The 18984-nt window shown below is 49.7% G+C and overlaps 2 protein-coding genes across 7 annotated transcripts; both read left to right on the forward strand.

Moving 5' to 3' along the window:
- The first annotated feature begins 2030 nt into the window (after positions 1 to 2030).
- RBM42 (RNA binding motif protein 42) lies at positions 2031 to 13580 on the forward strand. Of its 4 annotated transcripts, none has more exons than XM_084905174.1 (10): positions 2042 to 2265; positions 2498 to 2642; positions 3860 to 3944; positions 4051 to 4125; positions 5607 to 5672; positions 5754 to 5929; positions 6394 to 6726; positions 7254 to 7371; positions 13059 to 13253; positions 13334 to 13580. In XM_084905174.1, exons 1-10 carry the CDS (start codon positions 2138 to 2140, stop codon positions 13444 to 13446), a joined length of 1434 nt encoding a protein of 477 aa, XP_084761300.1. In that variant the 5' UTR covers positions 2042 to 2137; the 3' UTR covers positions 13447 to 13580. The 4 variants fall into 4 exon arrangements, with proteins under 4 accessions (XP_084761303.1, XP_084761300.1, XP_084761301.1 ...); XM_084905175.1 differs by having other exon boundaries at positions 5775 to 5929; XM_084905176.1 differs by having other exon boundaries at positions 5778 to 5929.
- Positions 13581 to 13687: 107 nt separating this feature from the next.
- Positions 13688 to 18784, forward strand: ETV2 (ETS variant transcription factor 2). 3 transcript variants are annotated; one of them, XM_084905180.1, is made up of 6 exons: positions 13688 to 16522; positions 16625 to 16702; positions 16981 to 17040; positions 17284 to 17733; positions 18156 to 18268; positions 18559 to 18784. In XM_084905180.1, exons 1-6 carry the CDS (start codon positions 16453 to 16455, stop codon positions 18763 to 18765), a joined length of 978 nt encoding a protein of 325 aa, XP_084761306.1. In that variant the 5' UTR covers positions 13688 to 16452; the 3' UTR covers positions 18766 to 18784. The 3 variants fall into 3 exon arrangements, with proteins under 3 accessions (XP_084761306.1, XP_084761304.1, XP_084761305.1); XM_084905178.1 differs by having other exon boundaries at positions 16981 to 17733; XM_084905179.1 differs by lacking the exon at positions 18156 to 18268 and having other exon boundaries at positions 16981 to 17733.
- The last annotated feature ends 200 nt before the right edge of the window (positions 18785 to 18984 follow it).

Genomic DNA, 18984 nt, shown 5'->3' on the forward strand with positions numbered 1-18984 from the left:
TCAGATTGGAGAGGGTGCAGGCTGAGGGGCGCACGCATGCATACACGCATACGCATACACACACACACACACACACACACACGAACAAATTTTGTGCACTGGGCCTCTAGTATGTAAAAAGAGAAGAGGGATGTGAGGAACAAGTGCAAAAATGTACTGTGATTAGTTAAATCCAAAAGGTGGCACATTCTGTAGGACAACTGATCCAGTTTCTTCAACAAATAGAAGGCCAAAAGTGAGCAGGGAAGAGAAAAAGGGGAAGGAGGAAGAAAGAAGCAGGGAGAAGGAAATATATAGCTTTAAAAAGAGGGTTTTAAAGCTGGAATAATTATAGCAACAAAGTAAAGTATTATTGTACTCCAATCCAAAGTATAACAGGTTCATGAGTCCATAATGATATTATTTAAAAATGAAAGGACAGATATTAGGCAGATCCCATATGCGGAAGAATTCCAAATAACTTATGCAGATATTCCACTCTTGAGATGGAGCTTAACTCCCACCTTGAAGTGTGAACTGGGAATGAATAATGACTTCCTTTCAAAGAGCGTGGAAAGAGTTGGTTTTTGTTTGAAGTAACTTTATAGTGGACAAACACTACATTAGCCAGGAGGTCAAAGCTAACATGTACAGTGGTCACAGTCATGTTGATAGTGTTTATCATACGATGAGAATTGCACTTTACTTCTGTGGTCTTTTCTAACAAATAAACAAACAAAAAACATAAACCCAGTCTAATGATAAGAAAAAAAATCAGATAAATCTCAAATGAGGAAGATTCTACAAAAATACCTGCCCATCAAAACTACTGAAGTCATGAAAAACAAAGAAAATGTGAGAAATTCTCAAACAGAGAAGCTGAAGGAAACATTACTATTATAAATGTAAGCTGGTATCCTGGTTAGAATGCTCAAAAAGAAAAGAGATTAAGTAAACACTAAGGTAACCTGAATAAAATATGAACTCTAGTTAATAATGTTTTTAAAAGGCTACCTATTCTTATGACATCTCTAACACAGAAACAAGAGCCAGAATTTTAACAAAACATTCATTTGTGCTGACTCAGACTGAAACTTCAAGAATCCAATGTAGCCAATAAAATTATTCTGAAAAAAAAAGAGAAAAAGAAAGACCAAGTGCGGTATGTGGGTCTTATCTGGATCCCGATTTTATAAAGACATTTTGAGGCAGAGAACTTTGAACACAGTTAGATGATACTTAGAAATTAGTTTTCTTTGGTTTGAAAATGTTTAATAGCCCTTACCTGTTAGAGAAACATCATGAAGCAGGAATCGACAAATGGCTGGAATTTAATATATTCCAGCAAAAAAACAAATAAATAAGAGAAGTATAGATGAAATAAGAGGGTAGAATGTTAGTAATTGTGGAGAGGTATAATATTCCTCTATTGTTGCATATTGTTTAAAATATTCATAATAAAGCAGTTTGAGGATTACCAAAATCGGAGCGGTCAGCTGTCTCAAGAAAGGACACAGACCTAACCTACACACGTGACCTTCTGAGTGGACGCTCTGGATGACTGTACTTTCGTCCCATTTCCGCAGGTAAAAGCCTCCAGCTGTCATGTCCTCTGGCAAGCGCCTCCTCTGAGCTTCCCACAGCACGTCCCTAGTGTTTCAGGGCGTACTGTCTGGTACCTTGTCCGTCTGCCCCAGATGGGGAGCCCACCGTCCCAGCGGTCTCCAGCCTCGCCCAGCCCTGGGCTGACGCGCACTTGGATGGGTTTTACAACTTCCGGGGCGGGCCTCCGCACTTCCCCAAGCTCTCAAAGGTTCTCTTTCCACTTTCGGGACGGGCCTACCACTTCAGAGCACTCTCCTTTGGTCTTCACGAAGGCCGCTCCGCCTCTCCAAACTGCACACTCACAGACTCTGGCCCTTCCATTGGTTCGATTTCCCAGCATTCCGATTGGCCTATATTCTTCCTTGGGTGGGCCCTCCGGGTGTGGCCGGATTCTCATTGGCCTCCGCTCTGACAGGCGTATGATGTCACGCACCAGCGCCCGTCGCTTTCGCTTATAGGTCATCAGCGGGCGCCCTACGCGGACCAACCCCGAGAGTAGACAGCGGAACCGGAGGAGGCCCGGGTGGGAGCGGCGACAGCGAAGTCAGGAGCGATGGCTGGAGCGGGGCCGCTCCCGGGACTCCCGGGTGCAGGAGGACCCGTGGTCCCGGGCCCTGGCGCCAGCATTCCGGGCAAGAGCGGCGAAGAACGTCTGAAGGAGATGGAGGCGGAGATGGCCCTGTAAGGCCCGCGACAGGACGGGATAAAAAACGTCCCAGAGCCAGGGCCGCCGAACCCTGGAGCTTCCAGGCCGCGATAGGGCCGACATATGGCTTTATCATGGAGAAATGGAACCTTGAGATTGTGGGGGCGGGAGTAAGGAGATGTTGGTAGGGATGAAGGCGCTGACTCGATATAGCTAAAGTTCCAGAATTGGTGCAAGGCCCTGAGCTTTGGTGTCCTGTTCCCCCAGGTTTGAGCAGGAAGTTCTGGGAGCTCCGATAACCGGAATCCCAACTGCCATGCCTGCAGTGCCTACGGTCCCCACAGTAGAAGCAATGCAGGTCCCAACAGCTCCTGTGATCCGCCCGATTATCGCGACCAACACATACCAGCAGGTACGTCTGAACTAAGGCATCTAAGTTAGAGAGCACAATGCCTGGAACACAGTGTTTGTGTACAGAGCACTAATGACATGTTGGTTTGTTGATTGATTTGCATGACAAATAGTTTATGTACCAGGCACTGAGGACACAGTAATGACTATGGCAAACAATATTTTTGCCCTTTGAGAGTTTATATTCTAGAGCATGTTGTTTAGTAGAACTTTATGCAATGATGGAAATGTTCGTATCTACTTAAAATATATATTTCAAATAGTGTCTGAATCTCATAAGTCATATTCCAGTGCTCAATAGCTAGCTATGTATGACTAGTGGAAAGAGAAACTAAACAGAAAGCAATTAAATGAAACTTGTTCATTCTGTCAACAAATAACTATTGGATGCCTTATTTGCACCAGGCACTATTCTATGAATTAGGCACGTATAGAAAAAATCATAGAACAATAATCACTACCTTTCGGAGTTTAAATTTTACTTGGGAGAAACAGGTCAAAGTATAGTCGGACAGGTTTATCAGCACAGGCAGGGAAGGCCTTTTTGAGGATGTGACATTTAAGCAAATATATAAAAGGCATGATGGAGGGAACCATGCAGATATCTGAGCCATGAAGCAGGTGTGTACCTGACATGTTCAAGGAACAGCCGGGAGAATAGTGTGGCTGGAGTGGAGTGAGCAATGGAGAGTGGGAAGAGATGAGGACAGAGACACCAGGTCTGTCAGGGCTTTGTGGGTCACCATAAGGACCTTGGTTTTCACTCTGAGGTGGGAAAGCACTGAGGGATTTTGAGCAGAGGAGTAATACAGTCCAACTTAAAGGTTAATAGGGTAGTTCTGGCTATGTTTAGAGAAAGAGTGTAGGGGGGCAAGGGCAGAATCAAGGAGATTGAGGAAGAGGCTAATATAATGATGAAGGCAAGAGAGATAGGGAGGACAGGATGGACATAATTTCAGATAGTGCTAAGTGCTATGGGGCAGATGAAGTAGCCTGATAGTGAGAGAAGTTGCTGCTAAGGATGGGCTAAGGACAGCTTTAGCTAGTGTGATCCCAAAAGCCTCTCTGAAAAATTCCATTTTAAGCTCTAAAGGTTGACGGATAGCCAGCCCCACACACAGTGCAAAGATTGGGAACTCTTGGCCTCCCAAGGTGCACCAGCCAGGGCAGTTTGGAAGCACTGAATCAGGCCCCTTACCTCAATCTCCTTCCCAACAGGTCCAACAAACTCTGGAGGCCCGGGCAGCTGCTGCAGCCACAGTGGTTTCTCCCATGGTGGGTGGCTCTCCTTTTGTGGGTCCAGGTAAGTAAGGAGTAGTGGCGTGAGGGAGCTAGGGATTTGAGTAGGGTGGTAAGAAGGGATGCTCAGAACTCTCTTCCCACCATTCTTGTCTCTTCTCTCTCAACAGTTGGCTTTGGCCCTGGTGATCGGAGTCACCTGGAAAGTCCAGAGGCTCGAGAAGCGATGTTTTTGAGACGAGCAGGTAGGTCTGGGGCCAGGAAACCCACATTTAACTAAGCAGTCTTATTTCAACTACTTCATCCTCCTGCTTGATTCATTGCCCTAACTTACCCTGTTCATTTCATCCCCACCCTGATGTTGTCATCTTTCTATGATTATGTATTTTTAGGTTATTTTGGCCTTAATAAGGCTTAATTTGGTCATTGTAAACCAACCTCCTTTGTCATTCCTAATCCCTATCCTCTACTCTCTTTCTTCATAGCATTTAACACCTTATAACAAGCTATACAATTTATTACTTTTTGCTTTCTCTAAATTTAAGCTCCATGAGGGGCAGAAGTCTTGGTGTTTGCCAAGTAGTAAGCATTACATGCTAATAGTTGTTGATGAGATGAACAAGCACCAAGCTGTTCACCTGCCAGTCAAGACCCTACATCAGCTGGCTCCTGGCAGAGAGAGATTCCCCAGGTCCTTAAACTTTGCTGGGATGTGCCAGCAATGCTCATGTTGAAGTTCTCTCCCCTACCCACTGTCACCAACTGTAACCTTCTAAAACCTATGAACTAAACCAAAATCAAACTAACCAAAGGCAACTAACATCTATCCTCTCCACAGGCCATCTTACTTTTTGTTGTAGAGGTGAATTTTATACATTTAGGCAATTTTTGTGATATTACTTCCTTATGAAAAGGATATGGTACAATCTCTATTAGATCAAACATGTTAAATCCTACTGTACTTTTTAAGATTCTGGTATTGAGAAGTTTTAGCATCTCTTACTCTTAGTATGGTTTTGATAAAATGCAAATCAGATCTAGTTACTCTGCCCAGCTTCCAACCCTGCTGTGACTCCTTGGTGCTCTCAGGAGGTATTCATGGCTCAGCCAATAAGGCTATGCTTGGATGCCTACTGACCTCCTGACCATTTTCTTATGATGTTCTCCAACCCTGACTTCCTCTTTTATAATTATACTAAACTGAAAGGGGGAAAGGATTTTGTTTATAAATGTTCTCCTTTGCCAGTACTTTTTCCATTTGTCTTCTGCCTAATGCTTTGTTCTCTTTTGGGTTTCATCTCCCAGGACTCATTCTTTAGGAAACCTTCTCTAGCCCCCCCACATAAGTCAGAGAGCTCCCACTACTCCCTGGCCTCCCGCTCCTAGCCCCAATCATTGTGCCTGGACTTTCCCCCACCCCATCCCTAATCACTCTGGGCTGTCACCTTCTGGTAATGGGTTAATTCCCTCCTACTCTAGACCAGGAGTTCCCTAAGAGCCTTGGTCTTTTGGTGTGTCCCTGGTATTGCCCTTAAAGAGAAGGAGGAGGCACAGAGGAGATCCTCAATGGTAAATTTCTGCTGAATGAACAAATGAAAAGACCTGCATCTCCCCACACTCTTCTTCAGGAATTTTTGGATGGTGAGAGTACCACCACCCACACACACACCTTGCCCCAAGTGCCCTGGTCCCCCATGACACACACCCCCATCTCTCTTTCCCGCAGCTGTGGCCCCCCAGAGGGCCCCTATCCTGCGTCCGGCCTTCGTCCCCCATGTGCTTCAGAGAGCAGGTGAGGGGCAAGGGTCATCATCCATGCCACATAAACCCCCCCGCCCCAAGCCCTCTAACTCTCCCACTAACACCCTGACAGATTCTGCTCTTTCTTCTGCAGCAGGTGGCCCTCGCCCTATGGCGCTGCGGCCCCCTCACCAGACCCTCGTGGGCCCCCCTCTGCCTGGGCCCCCTGGACCACCTATGATGCTACCACCAATGGCTCGGGCCCCGGGCCCTCCCCTGGGCTCCATGGCTGCTCTGAGGCCTCCCCTGGTAAGTGTGGACAGGTTGCTGATGGTCAGAAGTGCGGTGGATGGAGAGATCCTTGATCCTGGCTTGATGGACTGTGTCTAAGTCTGCATTTTCCCTGGCTTTTCATCTCTGCCTTCTCATTCTCTGCCTTTCCTTGTATTTCTGTGGTCAAATCTCTGTTTTTCTTTGAGAAAACTGTAGAGAGAAACGTATGCTGTGGTATATTTCTATATCTCAATTTTTCCTCTGATTGGCCCTCTCTGTTTTTCTGTCTTGGTATCTTTCTTTGTCCTTGGGTCTGTTTGTATGTGTGTATCTCTGTGTTTCTCTGTCTCTGTGTCTGTTTCTGACGAGACTCCTTTCTCTGTCTCCATATTTCTTGCCTGCTCCCTGACCCCCAGGCCCTTGCTTTGTTATACAGGATTAGAATGGGAGTAAAGTCTGAGCCTTGAGCTGACCCTCTCATTCACTTCCCTTGCCCACAGGAAGAGCCAGCAACACCCCGAGAGCTGGGCCTAGGCCTGGGGTTGGGCCTTAAAGAGAAGGAGGAGTCAGTGGTGGCAGCAGCAGCTGGGCTGGAGGATGCTGGTGCAGCAGTAGCTGTGGGAGCAGGAGGCACCCCAACTGGCCCTGCCGTCATTGGACCCACCCTACCACTGGCCCTGGCCATGCCTTTGCCTGAGCCTGAGCCCTTGCCCCTCCCTCTGGAAGTTGTGCGAGGCCTGCTGCCCCCACTACGCATTCCTGAGCTCCTGTCCTTGCGTCCACGGCCCCGGCCCCCGAGGCCTGAGCCACCCCCTGGCCTCATGGCTCTTGAGGTAAGTAAGGAACACCACAGAGGGGGGATAGAAAGGACTTGGGGGGCAGACATGAGCCCATGGGCTTTCATACACAGAAACACATGTAGTCTTCTATTGATGGAAGTAGGAAGAGCCTTTGACTGTAGTCGGCAAACTGCGACTCGCGAGCCACATGTGGCTCTTTGGCCCCTTGAGTGTGGCTCTTCCACAAAATACCACCGCCTGGGCAAGTCTGTTTTGAAGAAGTGGCATTAGAAGAAGTTTAAATTTAAAAAATTTGGCTCTCAAAAGAAATTTCAATTGTTGTACTGTTGATATTTGGCTCTGTTGACTAATGAGTCTGCCGACCACTGGCCTAGACATTGGAGAAACTAGAAAAATGGGGAGAGGGTGACAAACACATACCCCACACCCAGGTCCATATCCTTTAACTGTGGAGGCAGAAGGGCAAAGAAAAGTCGGAGCAGAGCAAAGGAAGAGGGGAGTGGAGGCAGATGGGTCCAAAAGACTCCAACACCAAGCCTTTGCTCCCCTTTCTTCTGCAGGTCCCAGAGCCATTGGGTGAGGACAAGAAGAAAGGAAAGCCAGAGAAATTAAAACGATGCATTCGCACAGCAGCTGGAAGCAGCTGGGAAGACCCCAGCTTGCTGGAGTGGGATGCAGGTAAGTGGGCCAAAGTTCAGGGTCAGGCATTGCTGAGCCAAAGTTCGACCAAGCTCTCTTCCTTAAGACAGAAAGAGGGAAGATGAACCAGGTAACTTCACAACTGCCTCCTCTTTGTAGGGCAGGCATGGAGGACTAGGCTGCGGATCTGAGAGGCAGGCCCTCATCCAGCCACTGAGCAGAACTTGATAGAGGTGATTGGCTCTTAGGACCTTCTGGCCTGTTTTATTCATGAGGACCTTGGCTTGAAAACATTTTTTTTCTCCCAACTTCTTATGAAAAATATTAAATACTGAATTGCACAGTGAACAGCGACATATATTAAGCAACTATTTTGTTATATTTATTTTATCTCTCTGTATGTATGTGTGCTTTTTGGGTTATTGCTCAATTATTGAAGCAAATTATAGATTAAGTTATCACTTCACTCCTTAATACCTCAGTATTCACCTAAGAAAAGTGACATTCTCTTTCATGTCATAATACCATTAACACATCTAAAAAAAATTCACAAAAATTCTATGGTATCTCATGTTCCATTTATATTCAAACTAGAGGCCCAGTGCACGAAATTTGTGCACGAGGCGGGGGGGGGGGGGGGGGGTGTCCTTCAGCCTGCACCCTCTCCAATCTGGGACCCCGTGGGATCAGGCCTAAACGGGCAGTTGGGACATCCCTCTCACAATCCAGGACTGCTGGCTCAAACTGATCACCTGCCTGCCTTCCTGATTGCCCCTAACCGCTTCTGCCTGCCAGCCTGATCACCCCCTAACCACTCCCTTGCCAGCCTGATGTCTAACTGCTCCCCTGCCAGCCTGTTTGCCCCCAACTTCCCTCCTCTGCCAGCCTGGTCACCCCTAACTGCCCTACCCTGCAGGGTTGATTGCCTCCAACTGCCCTCCTATGCAGGCCTCGTGCCTCCCAACTGCCCTCCCTTGCTTGCCTGATCACCCACAACTGCTCTCCTTTGCAGGCCTGGTCCCTCCTAACTGCCCTCCCCTGCTTGCCATCTTGTGGTGACCATCTTGTGTCCACCTGGGGGCAGGATCTTTGACCATATGGGAGCAGCCAGCTTGTGTGTTGGAATGAAGGTCAATCTGCATATTACTCTTTTATTAGATAGGATAGAGGCCTGGGGGCAAGCTGGTTTGCCCTGAAGGGTGTCCCAGATCAGGGTGAGGGTTCTCTTGGGGCGTGGGACAGCCTGAGCAAGGGGCCTATGTGGTTTGCAGGCCAACCATGCCCCTCCCCCCCTTCCCCTCCCCCCCTTCCCCGCCCCCCCTTCCCCGCCCCCCCCTTCCCCGCAACCCAAGTGGAGGCCTTGGTATCTGAAATTTATTTACCTTCTATAATTGAAACTTTGTAGCCTGGAGCAGAGCCAAGCCCTCTGCTTGCTCCATGGCTACCACCATTTCTGTTTGGATTTGTTTATCTTCTATAATTGAAACTTTGTAGCCTTGAGTGGAGGCCTAGGCCGGCAAGAGCAGGTGGAAAACTTGGCTTCTTCCATTGCCTGGGAAACCCGCCTCCCTCCTGCTCTCTGTGGCTGTAGCCATCTTGGTTGGGGTTCATTTGCATACTTGCTCTGATTGACTGTGGGGCATGGCTGGTAGGTGTAGCAGAGGTGTGGTCAATTTGCATATCACTTTTTTATTCAATAAGATTAATTCATTTCTCTCCCAAACTATATGTTATAGCCATTTTCCCCCCAAATCAGGATACATGCAGTTTATGCTTTGAGATACTTTTAATATAAATATTTTTATTGATTCCAGAGAGGAAGGGAGAGGGAGAGAGAGAGAGAAAAAAAAAACATCAGTGATGAGAATCACTGATCAGTTGTCTCATACCTCCTACGGGGATCAAGACTGCAACCTGGGAGAATCCAAGATGGCTGCTCGGGTAGGCAACTAGCCGCAGCCGCACACAACAATTTTAATAAAATACAACTAAAATATAAAATGGACATTACCCAGAACTACAGGAAAGTCGACTGACTGGAAATCCTACAACAAGAAGCAAGGAGAAAACCAGAAGGAAGCGCGGAGGAGCTGTAAAAGCCTAAGGTACTGGAGACACGCGGCGCACGCGAAGAGGACGGAGCCGGAGAGGAGGGAGGCCCAGTGCCTGGCGGGCGTTCCCTAGCGGAAAGGAGATAAAACTCCGACTGTGCTGGGCCCCTGACTGCTCTGAACCCCAGATCTGGGCCAGACCCCGGGGACTCAGGCTCAGCCATAGGGAGCTGGGCTGTAAGTCGGAACCCCGGGGTAGCGGAGAAAGGAGGTCCCGGAGGCGCACACAGCGCGCAGAGAAGGGACGGTCGGCTGTGCCGCGGGATTGCCCTGACGGGAAGGAGACTGGGGCTCCAGACTGCTGTGAACGCCACCTCCAACTCCACTTCCAACTGAACTGAACCCCAATACCGGGCTCATTGTGGGAGAGCATAGACTGTTTGGCAGCAGGCGAAAATCGAGGGCACCTTTCTCTCAGAGGCGCCGGCAGCGAGCACTGAAGGACCCGCATAGGGCGGGGCTGACGGAAGCCAAAGCTGCAGGCTCCACCCTGAAACCCCGTCCCATCTGTAACGGCGAAATGCGACAACAAAATAGATCACAAACGAAAGAAATGGAGGACAAAAAGCGTCTGGATATAGAGTTCAAATCTACGCTTATAAGGATTTTCAAGAATTTCCTAGAAAAGATGGATAAGGCCTATGAGGATATGAAAAGAGATCAACTAGAATTAATAAGGAGTCAACAAGAAATGATAAGGGATCAACAAGAAATAAAGAATACATTGTCTGAAATAAAAAATATTTTACAGAGTCCTAAAAACAGAAGGGAAGATCGCAAGAATCAAGTCAAAGATTTGGAACATAAAGAGCCAGAAGACACTCCTCCACAGAAGCTAGAAGGCAAGAGAATCCAGAAAATTGAAGATAATGTAAGAAACCTCTGGGACAACTTCAAGCGAACCAACATCAGAATTATGGGGGTTCCAGAAGATGAGAGAGAGCAAGATATCGAAAACATACTGAAAGAAATAGTGACAGAAAACTTCCCCCACCTGGTGAAAGAATTTGACTTACAAGTCCAGGAAGCGCACAGAACTCCAAACAAAAGGAATCCAAAGAGGACCACACCGAGACACATCATTATTAAAATTCCAAGAGCAAAAGATAAAGAGAGAATATTAAAAGAAGCAAGAGCAAAGAAGGTAGTAACTTATAAAGGAGCACCTATACGATTGTCAGCTGATTTCTCAACAGAAACCATGCAGGCCAGAAGGGAATGGCAAGAAATATTCAAGGTGATGAATAGCAAGAACCTACAGCCAAAAATAAGCTACCCAGCAAAGCTATCACTCAGAATCGAAGGCCAGATAAAGAGCTTCACTAATAAAAAAAAGCTAAAGGAGTTCATCACCACCAAACCAGAATTATATGAATTGCTGAAGGGGGTTCTTTCAGAAGAGAAAGTAAACAAAGATAAAAATTATGAACAACAAATACGTAATTATCAACAAGTGAATCTAAAAACCAAGGAAATTAAAAAAATCTGATGAACAATATTAACTGTTGAATATAATAGAATCAGAGGTATGGAAGGGGAGTGAACTGACGATTCTTGGGGAAAAGGGGAGAGGGGGGCGTGGGAAGAGACTGAACATAAACTGTGCACCTATGGATGAGGACAATGGGGAGAGGGGAAAGGGCAGAGGGTGGGGTGGGAACCTGGTGGAGGAGAGCAATGGTGGGGGGGGGGGGGGGAGGAACATTTGTAATAATATGAAAAATAAAAACTTATTTAAAAAAAAAAAAAAAAAAAAAAAGACTGCAACCTGGCCGAAACCGGTTTGGCTCAGTGGATAAAGCATCGGCCTGTGGACTGAAAGGTCCCAGGTTTGATTCCGGTCAAGGGCATGTACCTTGGTTGCAGGCACATCCCCAGTAGGGGGTGTGCAAGAGGCAGCTGATCGATACTCTCTGTCCCTCTCTCTTCTTCTCTATCCCTCTCTCTTCCTCTCTATAAAAAATCAATAAAATATTAAAAAAAAAAAAAAAAGACTGCAACCTGGGCATGTGCCCTTGACAGGAATCAAACCTGGGACATTCAGTCCACAAGCCGATTCTCTGTCCACTGATAATATAGGGCTGTATATAATCTTTTAATGAGAATGGTTTCCCTCCCACTGCCTTGTTTTGTGTGTAAACATACAAAACATAGTTATATGAAGTGTCCAGACCTGTTGTCTTATAGGAAATCTTTGTTAGATTATTTTTTTGTGGGTTGGCCTAACTTGTTCCCAGTGTCCTTAATTACCACAGAAACAATGGGGCAGCCCCAGTTGTAGGTGAAGAAAGATACCTACCTCCCACCCCAGGCCTTGACTTCTAACTGTTCTCCTTGGATAGTTTACCATTCCAGGCCATGGCCATGGCAGCATGGGCCCAGATGTGGCCAGTACAGGATATAGACCAATGGTTCCCAACCTTTTTTTTTTTTTTGCCATGCCCCACCTAAGCATCTCTAAAATCCTCATGCCCCCCTGTGACATAATAGTTCTGATTATTCAAAAGTAAACTCCTATTCATGTGGAGGAAGCCTAAAAGGCCATTAACTTGGTCTAAACAGGCTTCCAAAGAACATGGCATTCACGGAAGAGAAAAATAAAAGAAAGGACAATTGAAGTACTGAGGAACAAATCACTAAGAATTGTTAAAAAATAAAAAATAAATAATAATAATAATAATAATAATATGAGGTGATATGAAAAAATAGCAGTTTCAAAACATATAATAGAGAAAATGCAAAAATATGTCACAATATGTTTATATATGTATATGAGGTCTCTAGAACCATAAGAAATGCAAAAAATTCAGATAATAATTCATTCTCTAATTGCCTCCCTATGAGGCACACGCCCCACTTTGGGAACCACTGTTGTAGATCTTAGATTTGTGACAATTGGGCAAGTCACTTAGCCCTTCCAGTCTCATTTTCCTTCTCTCTAACAATGGGATAATAATAGTATGTGCTTTGTGGGGATATGTGAGCATGACCATGTTCAGTTGAGGCTCAGCCCAGAGGATATGTCTGGAAAAGGCAATTGTGGTCAGCCTTGGGGAAGGATCAGGCAGTGTGTTCAGGTTCCAGGGACTCAAGTGGGAATTAAAAGTATGCTTTGCAGAGAATTCGGAGCTGAGGAAAGATGAAGTCTGTGGTAGGAGGGGACCATTATAGAAGCCAGCAGTGTCAGGGACCGAGGGAATGTCCGTGGGAGATAGCCAGGAGACCAAGGGATGCCAAAGGCTCAAAGAAGAAGCCAGGGATGGGATAAGTTAGGGGCTTCATCATGGGAATGAGTAAGATGTCCCTAGGGTGGGGAAGGATAGTACAATTAAAAGAACTATGGAGCCAGGTGCCTGAGTTCTTTTCCCAGCTCTACCATTTCCTGTTTGAGCCACTTGACATCTCTGTGCCTCAGTGTAAAAGGATTGTTGGGAGTTCCAGATGGTTACAAACCTCATTAGTGCTTAGTGGGCAGCCTAGTACAGGTAAATACTGTACAAGTGTTGGCTGGGGGCGGGGGAGGGGGGGTGCCTCCAAAAAAGGTGGGGTTCTTTAAATAAGGCAGACACTGGACTAGGCATCTGCATCCTCTGACCTCTCTTCTCCCAACTCCAGATGATTTCCGGATCTTCTGTGGGGATCTGGGCAATGAAGTGAATGATGACATCTTGGCACGCGCCTTCAGCCGCTTCCCATCCTTCCTTAAGGCTAAAGTGATCCGTGACAAGCGCACAGGCAAGACCAAGGGCTATGGCTTCGTTAGCTTTAAGGACCCCAGCGACTATGTTCGAGCCATGCGTGAGATGAATGGTGAGTGAGGCTTCCCCTAGGGACAGTGGGTGTGGCGGAGATCTGGCCTAAACCTGACCTGGAAACCTCCATTCCCACAGGGAAGTATGTGGGCTCACGCCCCATCAAGCTGCGCAAGAGCATGTGGAAGGACCGGAACCTGGATGTGGTGCGCAAGAAGCAGAAAGAGAAGAAGAAGTTGGGCCTGAGATAGGGTCTGTGGCCAAGCACCCGCGCCCACTTGGCCGGGCGCTGGCTCCTCCCCATAGTTATACCTTTGGAAAACCTCCAATATTCTCCCATCCATCCTCCCCCAAACGAGTGTCAATAAATTTTTGTTCATTTCCATCGCTGGCTGGGCTTGGAAGCACTCTTTGGGGTACAAGGCTTAGCACAAACACCACCTGGGAATAGTGGGGAGCTTTAAGAGTTAACACAGACAGAAATGCAGATGGGCATTTTTCAGTCCCTCCTGAGTTCCCATAACATCTTCTGGAAACCTCTTAAGTGCACGCTGAGTGCAGCCCATTCCACAGAAGAGGAAGCTGGGCTATGGCAGGCCTGAAGCCAAGCTGAGGCTCAGACCCATGCTCTTCTGACACCAGCCTGTGTTCTCAGCACCAAGATAAGGGTTCTGGGCCTCACTCTTCTGGAGCTCATCGCCTTCTAGGCTTTCAGCAAACTTACCCAGAGCTTCCGCACTGCAAGAGACACACTGGTGACAAGCAGTCCCAGGTCATTCCCTCAAAGCTCCTGGTCCAGTGTAAGAAGATAGGCCCAGTACCAGTGATGGCTCAGATGGGTCAGGGTTGGAATGGGGGAGCTTGGTGCAGCCTGGGAATCAAGGAGAGCTTCCTGAAGGAACTGGTCACTTCTGAGACGGTCTCATTCTCTTTCATCATTCTCTCCCAGTCTTCAGTTCTCACCTTCTGGATCTCTGAGACTGTATCCCAATTTCTTCATTCTGTAAATCCTCTGAGGGTTTCTCTGTGAGTGCACTGTTTATCCCTTGCTATGCATCTGGATCTCTCTAGATCAGTTAGCTCTGCATCTGTGAGTCTCTCCTCCCATCTCTTCCCAGCTCTAAGCTTGTCTCTGCTGTTTGAAGAAGTGTCCATGCAGGACCTTGAACACCAAACTAAAAGCTTAAACTTTACCACAAAGGCAGCAGTTGAGACAGTTCACAGATCTGCACTTTAGAAAGTCCTGAGACTACTGTGGGCTGGAGGTCTAGAAAGAGGCTGGGGCAGGGATGAGGCAGAGGAAGATTGCAGGGTTCCAGCATGAGGAAGGGATGAGGTTCTCCCAGGAGCATAGTAGTCAGGACCCTGGATTGCAAGGAGGTAAGAGGGGAAGTGGGAAACAATGCCAATCTCAGGGAAGCTAGCCACCCAGGAGAGGTGTCAAATTCCCTCTTCCTCCTTTACTGCCCCCTCTCTGATGTCACATTTTCCAGTCTGGTCGGAGGGTGAGGGCCTCCTTCCCCAGCAGGAAGTGCCCTTCAGTCCCCTGTCATTTGGGCTTGACCACCCTGAAACACCACCCCACCCCCATATCACTAGCCCTCCCTACTCCTGCCTCTATTGACTAACCACAGGGGCAAAGGAGGCGATAAGGAAGGAGAATATTGCCAGAAAATAGGGGTTTGAAGTGAGAACAGAGAGATTGTGAGTTGAGAGATGGACAAAAATGGATCGGGAGGGAAGCAGAAAAATAAAAGTATGAGTACTGTGAGGCAGTACAATGGGACTGGAAATGGGCAGAAGAGAGAGAGGCTCACAAACAGACTTGGGGAGGGTTACTGAATCATTTGAAGCAATTTACAGACATCATAATCACCCCTAAATATCTGTGTTCATTTCATTATAGAGACATCATATCACTCACATCTAAGAAAATTAGTAATTCTATATGTCATATTCAGTTTATACTCAAATTTCAAATTTGTCCCAAACTATTATAGCATAAAAGGGCATGGTCTCTGGAGATGAAGAAAGTCTTCCTCAATTTCCTCTTTCCATCAAATAGAGATCAGACTTGTACCTGCCTCATAAGAAAGTTTAATGAAGGCCCATGGCACTATTGGTGACATGCAATGAGCCCTCAATAAAATGTTAGCTATCAGTATTACTGTTATTTATTTTTGTTGTTAATCCTCATCCAATGTTATTTTTTCCATTGAATTTTATTTTTTTAGAGTGGAAGGGAGGGAGGGAGGGAGAGAGGGAGAGACACACGTTGATTAGTTGCCTCCTGCAAGCACCCGAACCAGGGTCAGGGATGAAACCTGCAGCCCAGGTATGTGCCCTTAAATCGGGAATTAAACCGGCAGCCCAACTGGGACGGCTATTTCCGTTGTTATTGTTTGTTTTCCTAATGCTATTGTTATGATAATGCTCCTCCAGAGCAGCCCAGAATGTCCTCAAAGCCTTGGAAGGGTAGAACTCAAACCCTGGTCCGGCCTCCCCCCATTCCCATCCCCCTCAAACCCCCTATGGATTCTGACGTAGGCAGACCAAGGGTCTGGCCGGAAATCCCCCTTCCGGTTGCAGATAAGCCTGGAACAGCCCAGCTGTACCCAAACCCTCCTCCCCATCGCCACCACTCATTTCACAGGATCAAGTCCCCAAGATGGATAACCTGTCCACCAAGCCCCCTGTCCCACTCCCATCACCCCCTGCACCCCTCATTGCCCAGCCTGCTGTTCCCTAAGCTTCTGTCCAAGTCCTAGCCATCCCTGCAGCAAGACAGCCCCAGCTACAAGGCAGGCGGACATCCCTGAGAGGGTGAGGGGGAGGCGAGGGGTGTGTGGCTCAGCCCCGCCCCAGCCCCCTGCAACTCGACCTTAGCTTCAACCCCCAGCTCTGACGTCTCGGAAAATTCCCCCCTGCCCAGGCCCCCAGGGGAGGGGATGCATGGTATGAAATGAGGCTGAGACCCCCAGGTGGGGGCAGAGGAACCCACGAGAGGTGAGCCATGGTGAACTGGGGACTGGAGGTCTGGACTGCTGGGTCTGAGAAAAAAGAGGGCTTAGGTCCCTCATAACTGGTATGAGCAAAAAGGACAAGAGGCCAAGATTCCAGGGACCTGGGAAGAAGGGAGCAGAGGCCTGAACTACTGTGTCTGAGAGAAGCAGGCCGGGGCCCAGACTGCAGGGTCCCTCAGAGTCACCAGCTCACCCTGTGCCTTTCGTCCCCCTGCCCAGCATTCACAAGCACCAATGGACTTGTGGAAGTGGGATGAAGCATCGCCACAGGGAGTGTCCCTGGGAAACAGACTGTCAAGGCTAGGTAGGTTTGTGGGGCTGAATTGTGTGTGGGGGATGGGAGAGGGGAGGGGGCAGATGGAGGGCCTCCGCTGACCCTGACCAGCTCTAATCTGATTGCCTGCAGAAGGAGCTGAGCTTGGCTTCTGCTTCCCTGAAGTGGCACTCCAAGGGGACACGCTGACAGAAGAGGCATGCTGGAAAGGTGTTTGTGAGCTGAGTCCCCTGGGCGCTGGGGAAGGTTAGGTTTGAGGAGGAAGGGCGTGCCTGGACGCCTGGGGTTTAGTGGGGAGAGGGCTGCAGGCTTGAGCTCCTGAGGTCGAAAGAGGAGGGGGCTGGGTCCGGAGTCCTAGGTCTGAATGAGTAGGGGTGATAAGGATGCTCAGTCCCTGACAAATACGGACTACTGGGTGAGTGGTTGAGGGGGCTCTCTAGTCACCTCACACTCTTCCCTAAACTCAGCTACATCTTTCCCCCTCGCAGGACTCCCACAGCAGGACTGGAGCTCCGCGTCGCCTCACCCAGAAACCCCATGGGGGGCGGGTGAGTGTGCGGGAGGGGCAGGGAAGGATTGGGGTCTTCCACCATGGCTGAAGTTTAGCTTCCCTGGTTTTTTGAGGGAGAATGGAGATAGGACTGGGAACGCTTCCTTCTCGTGGCCCGGCCCAGATCCGGGAGCCAGGGGCTCGGGCGTGAGGGCCCGGAGCTCTGACTTCCAGAACTCCCGAGGGAGCCGGGGAGCGGCACGCCTGGCCTCCCCTCATTTCGGTCCGTTCCTCCTCGCAGAGCACGTCTCGCAGGCTCTGTGGTGGTCAGGAGACGGGCCACAGCGGGGGCGCACCGGCTGGGACGCGTGGAGCCGAGTGTCGCCGGCGCCGGGCCCCGCCCCCTGCGCCGGGTCTCCCGGGCTCGCGGGCCCGCGCTCCGCCGCCTCCGCCGGAGGGACCCGCTCGTGGTCCCGGGCCCCCGCCCCCGCCCGCTCCCCCGGCCCGGACGGTGCGGTCGGCTCGGACGGCGCCACGTTCTGGTGCCAGGGCCTCGGCGCCGACCACTTTTCCGGAGGGGGCCCTGGGGACTCGGGCTGCCCCGCCTCCTGGGACTGGGGGCCGCACGCGGCCCGCACCGCCTCTCCAGGGGAGTGCCAGGGTTCAGGTCTCACCACCTCCTCCGAACCGGAACCGCAGCAGCAGGTGTACCGCCCAACGCTGGCTCCTTATCCCAAAACGAACCACCGAGGTGAGGGAGCGAGGCTGGAGGGGTGGGAGGCGGGCCTGGACGCCGAAGGGGGGGCACCCGGGAGATGGGCGGAGAGGGGCGGGACTTAGTGCTAAGACCTCCCTCCGGAGTCCGCAGGGAAGGGAGGAGTCAGGCGCTGGCCGTCTTCTAGGGAGCGAGGGACGAAGACCTAAGCCACTGAGTTAGATGACAGGTCTCTGAGGTGGGCACCCAAACTCCTAAATCTCTGAGATGGGGCCTGAGGCTGACTCTTGGGTCCCTTCTATGGAAGGACCACGGAGGAGGGGATCCGGACTCCTGGGTCCCGATTTGGGAAACCTGGACCCTTGGACCTTCGAGGCGAGGGACCCCAGGCTCCTGGGTCATCGAAATGACCTGGACCGGGGCCCGAACACCTGAGTATCCACCTGCCGCCCCCGCAGGTCCCATTCAGCTGTGGCAGTTCCTCCTGGAGTTGCTCCAGGACCAGGCGCGTAGCAGCTGCATCCGCTGGACAGGCAACAGCCTCGAGTTCCAACTGTGCGACCCCAAAGAGGTGGGGCAGTCTCCCAGACCCTCCCAGTCTGCCCTGGTCTCCTCTGGTTCAACTTGGCACCACCATTCATTTTGCCGAGCCCTTGGTCCCGCCCCAGCATGCCCTCAGCTCAGCTGCACTCTGCCCCACCTCGCCTGTGCCGGGACCTCACCGGAACCGGCCCATCTATTGCTAAGCCCCCACCCCCTACCCTCCGGCTCCGGACCTCACCGGAACCGGCCCATCTATTGCTAAGCCCCCACCCCCTACCCTCCGGCTCCCACCTTCTCTAAGCCTGGCCTTCGCCCTAGGTGGCCCGACTGTGGGGCGAGCGCAAGAGAAAACCTGGCATGAATTACGAGAAGCTGAGCAGAGGCCTGCGTTACTACTACCGCCGCGATATCGTGCGAAAGAGCGGTGGGCGCAAGTACACGTACCGCTTTGGGGGCCGCGTGCCCGGCCTAGCTTACCCAGATAACGCTGGAGTCAGGGGCCGACAGGGAGCAGCAACCGAATAAAAATATCCGGTCAAACTTCCTTCGTGTGCTGTCTGCATCCTTCTCAATGATACTGACTAGCCGCCTAGACCCGCTGGGGAGCCTGTGTGCGCCCTCACCCACCTGTGTGATCCTAAGACATGCCATGACCAAAATAGACCCAGACCCAAGGACTTACTGTGTGCTCATTGTGTGATGAGACATGCAAAGGATTCTAACTCAGTACCCCCATAGGCTCTA

Source organism: Pipistrellus hanaki, assembly GCF_964339955.1.
Source record: "Pipistrellus hanaki genome assembly, chromosome: 15".
Classification (NCBI taxonomy): Eukaryota; Metazoa; Chordata; class Mammalia; order Chiroptera; family Vespertilionidae; genus Pipistrellus; species Pipistrellus hanaki.

What these genes read in the sequence shown, in the direction of transcription:
- RBM42 (XM_084905174.1), top strand. Translation starts at nt 2,138, where the DNA reads ATGGCTGGAGCGGGGCCGCTCCCGGGACTCCCGGGTGCAGGAGGACCC. An exon ending in GATGTTTTTGAGACGAGCAG is followed by an intron (nt 4,126 to 5,606) that starts GTAGGTCTGGGG and finishes TCTTTCCCGCAG; the next exon opens with CTGTGGCCCCCCAGAGGGCC. An exon ending in CTTGCTGGAGTGGGATGCAG is followed by an intron (nt 7,372 to 13,058) that starts GTAAGTGGGCCA and finishes TCCCAACTCCAG; the next exon opens with ATGATTTCCGGATCTTCTGT.
- ETV2 (XM_084905178.1), top strand. Translation starts at nt 16,453, where the DNA reads ATGGACTTGTGGAAGTGGGATGAAGCATCGCCACAGGGAGTGTCCCTG. An exon ending in AGAAGAGGCATGCTGGAAAG is followed by an intron (nt 16,703 to 16,980) that starts GTGTTTGTGAGC and finishes TCCCCCTCGCAG; the next exon opens with GACTCCCACAGCAGGACTGG. An exon ending in TCCCAAAACGAACCACCGAG is followed by an intron (nt 17,734 to 18,155) that starts GTGAGGGAGCGA and finishes CCGCCCCCGCAG; the next exon opens with GTCCCATTCAGCTGTGGCAG.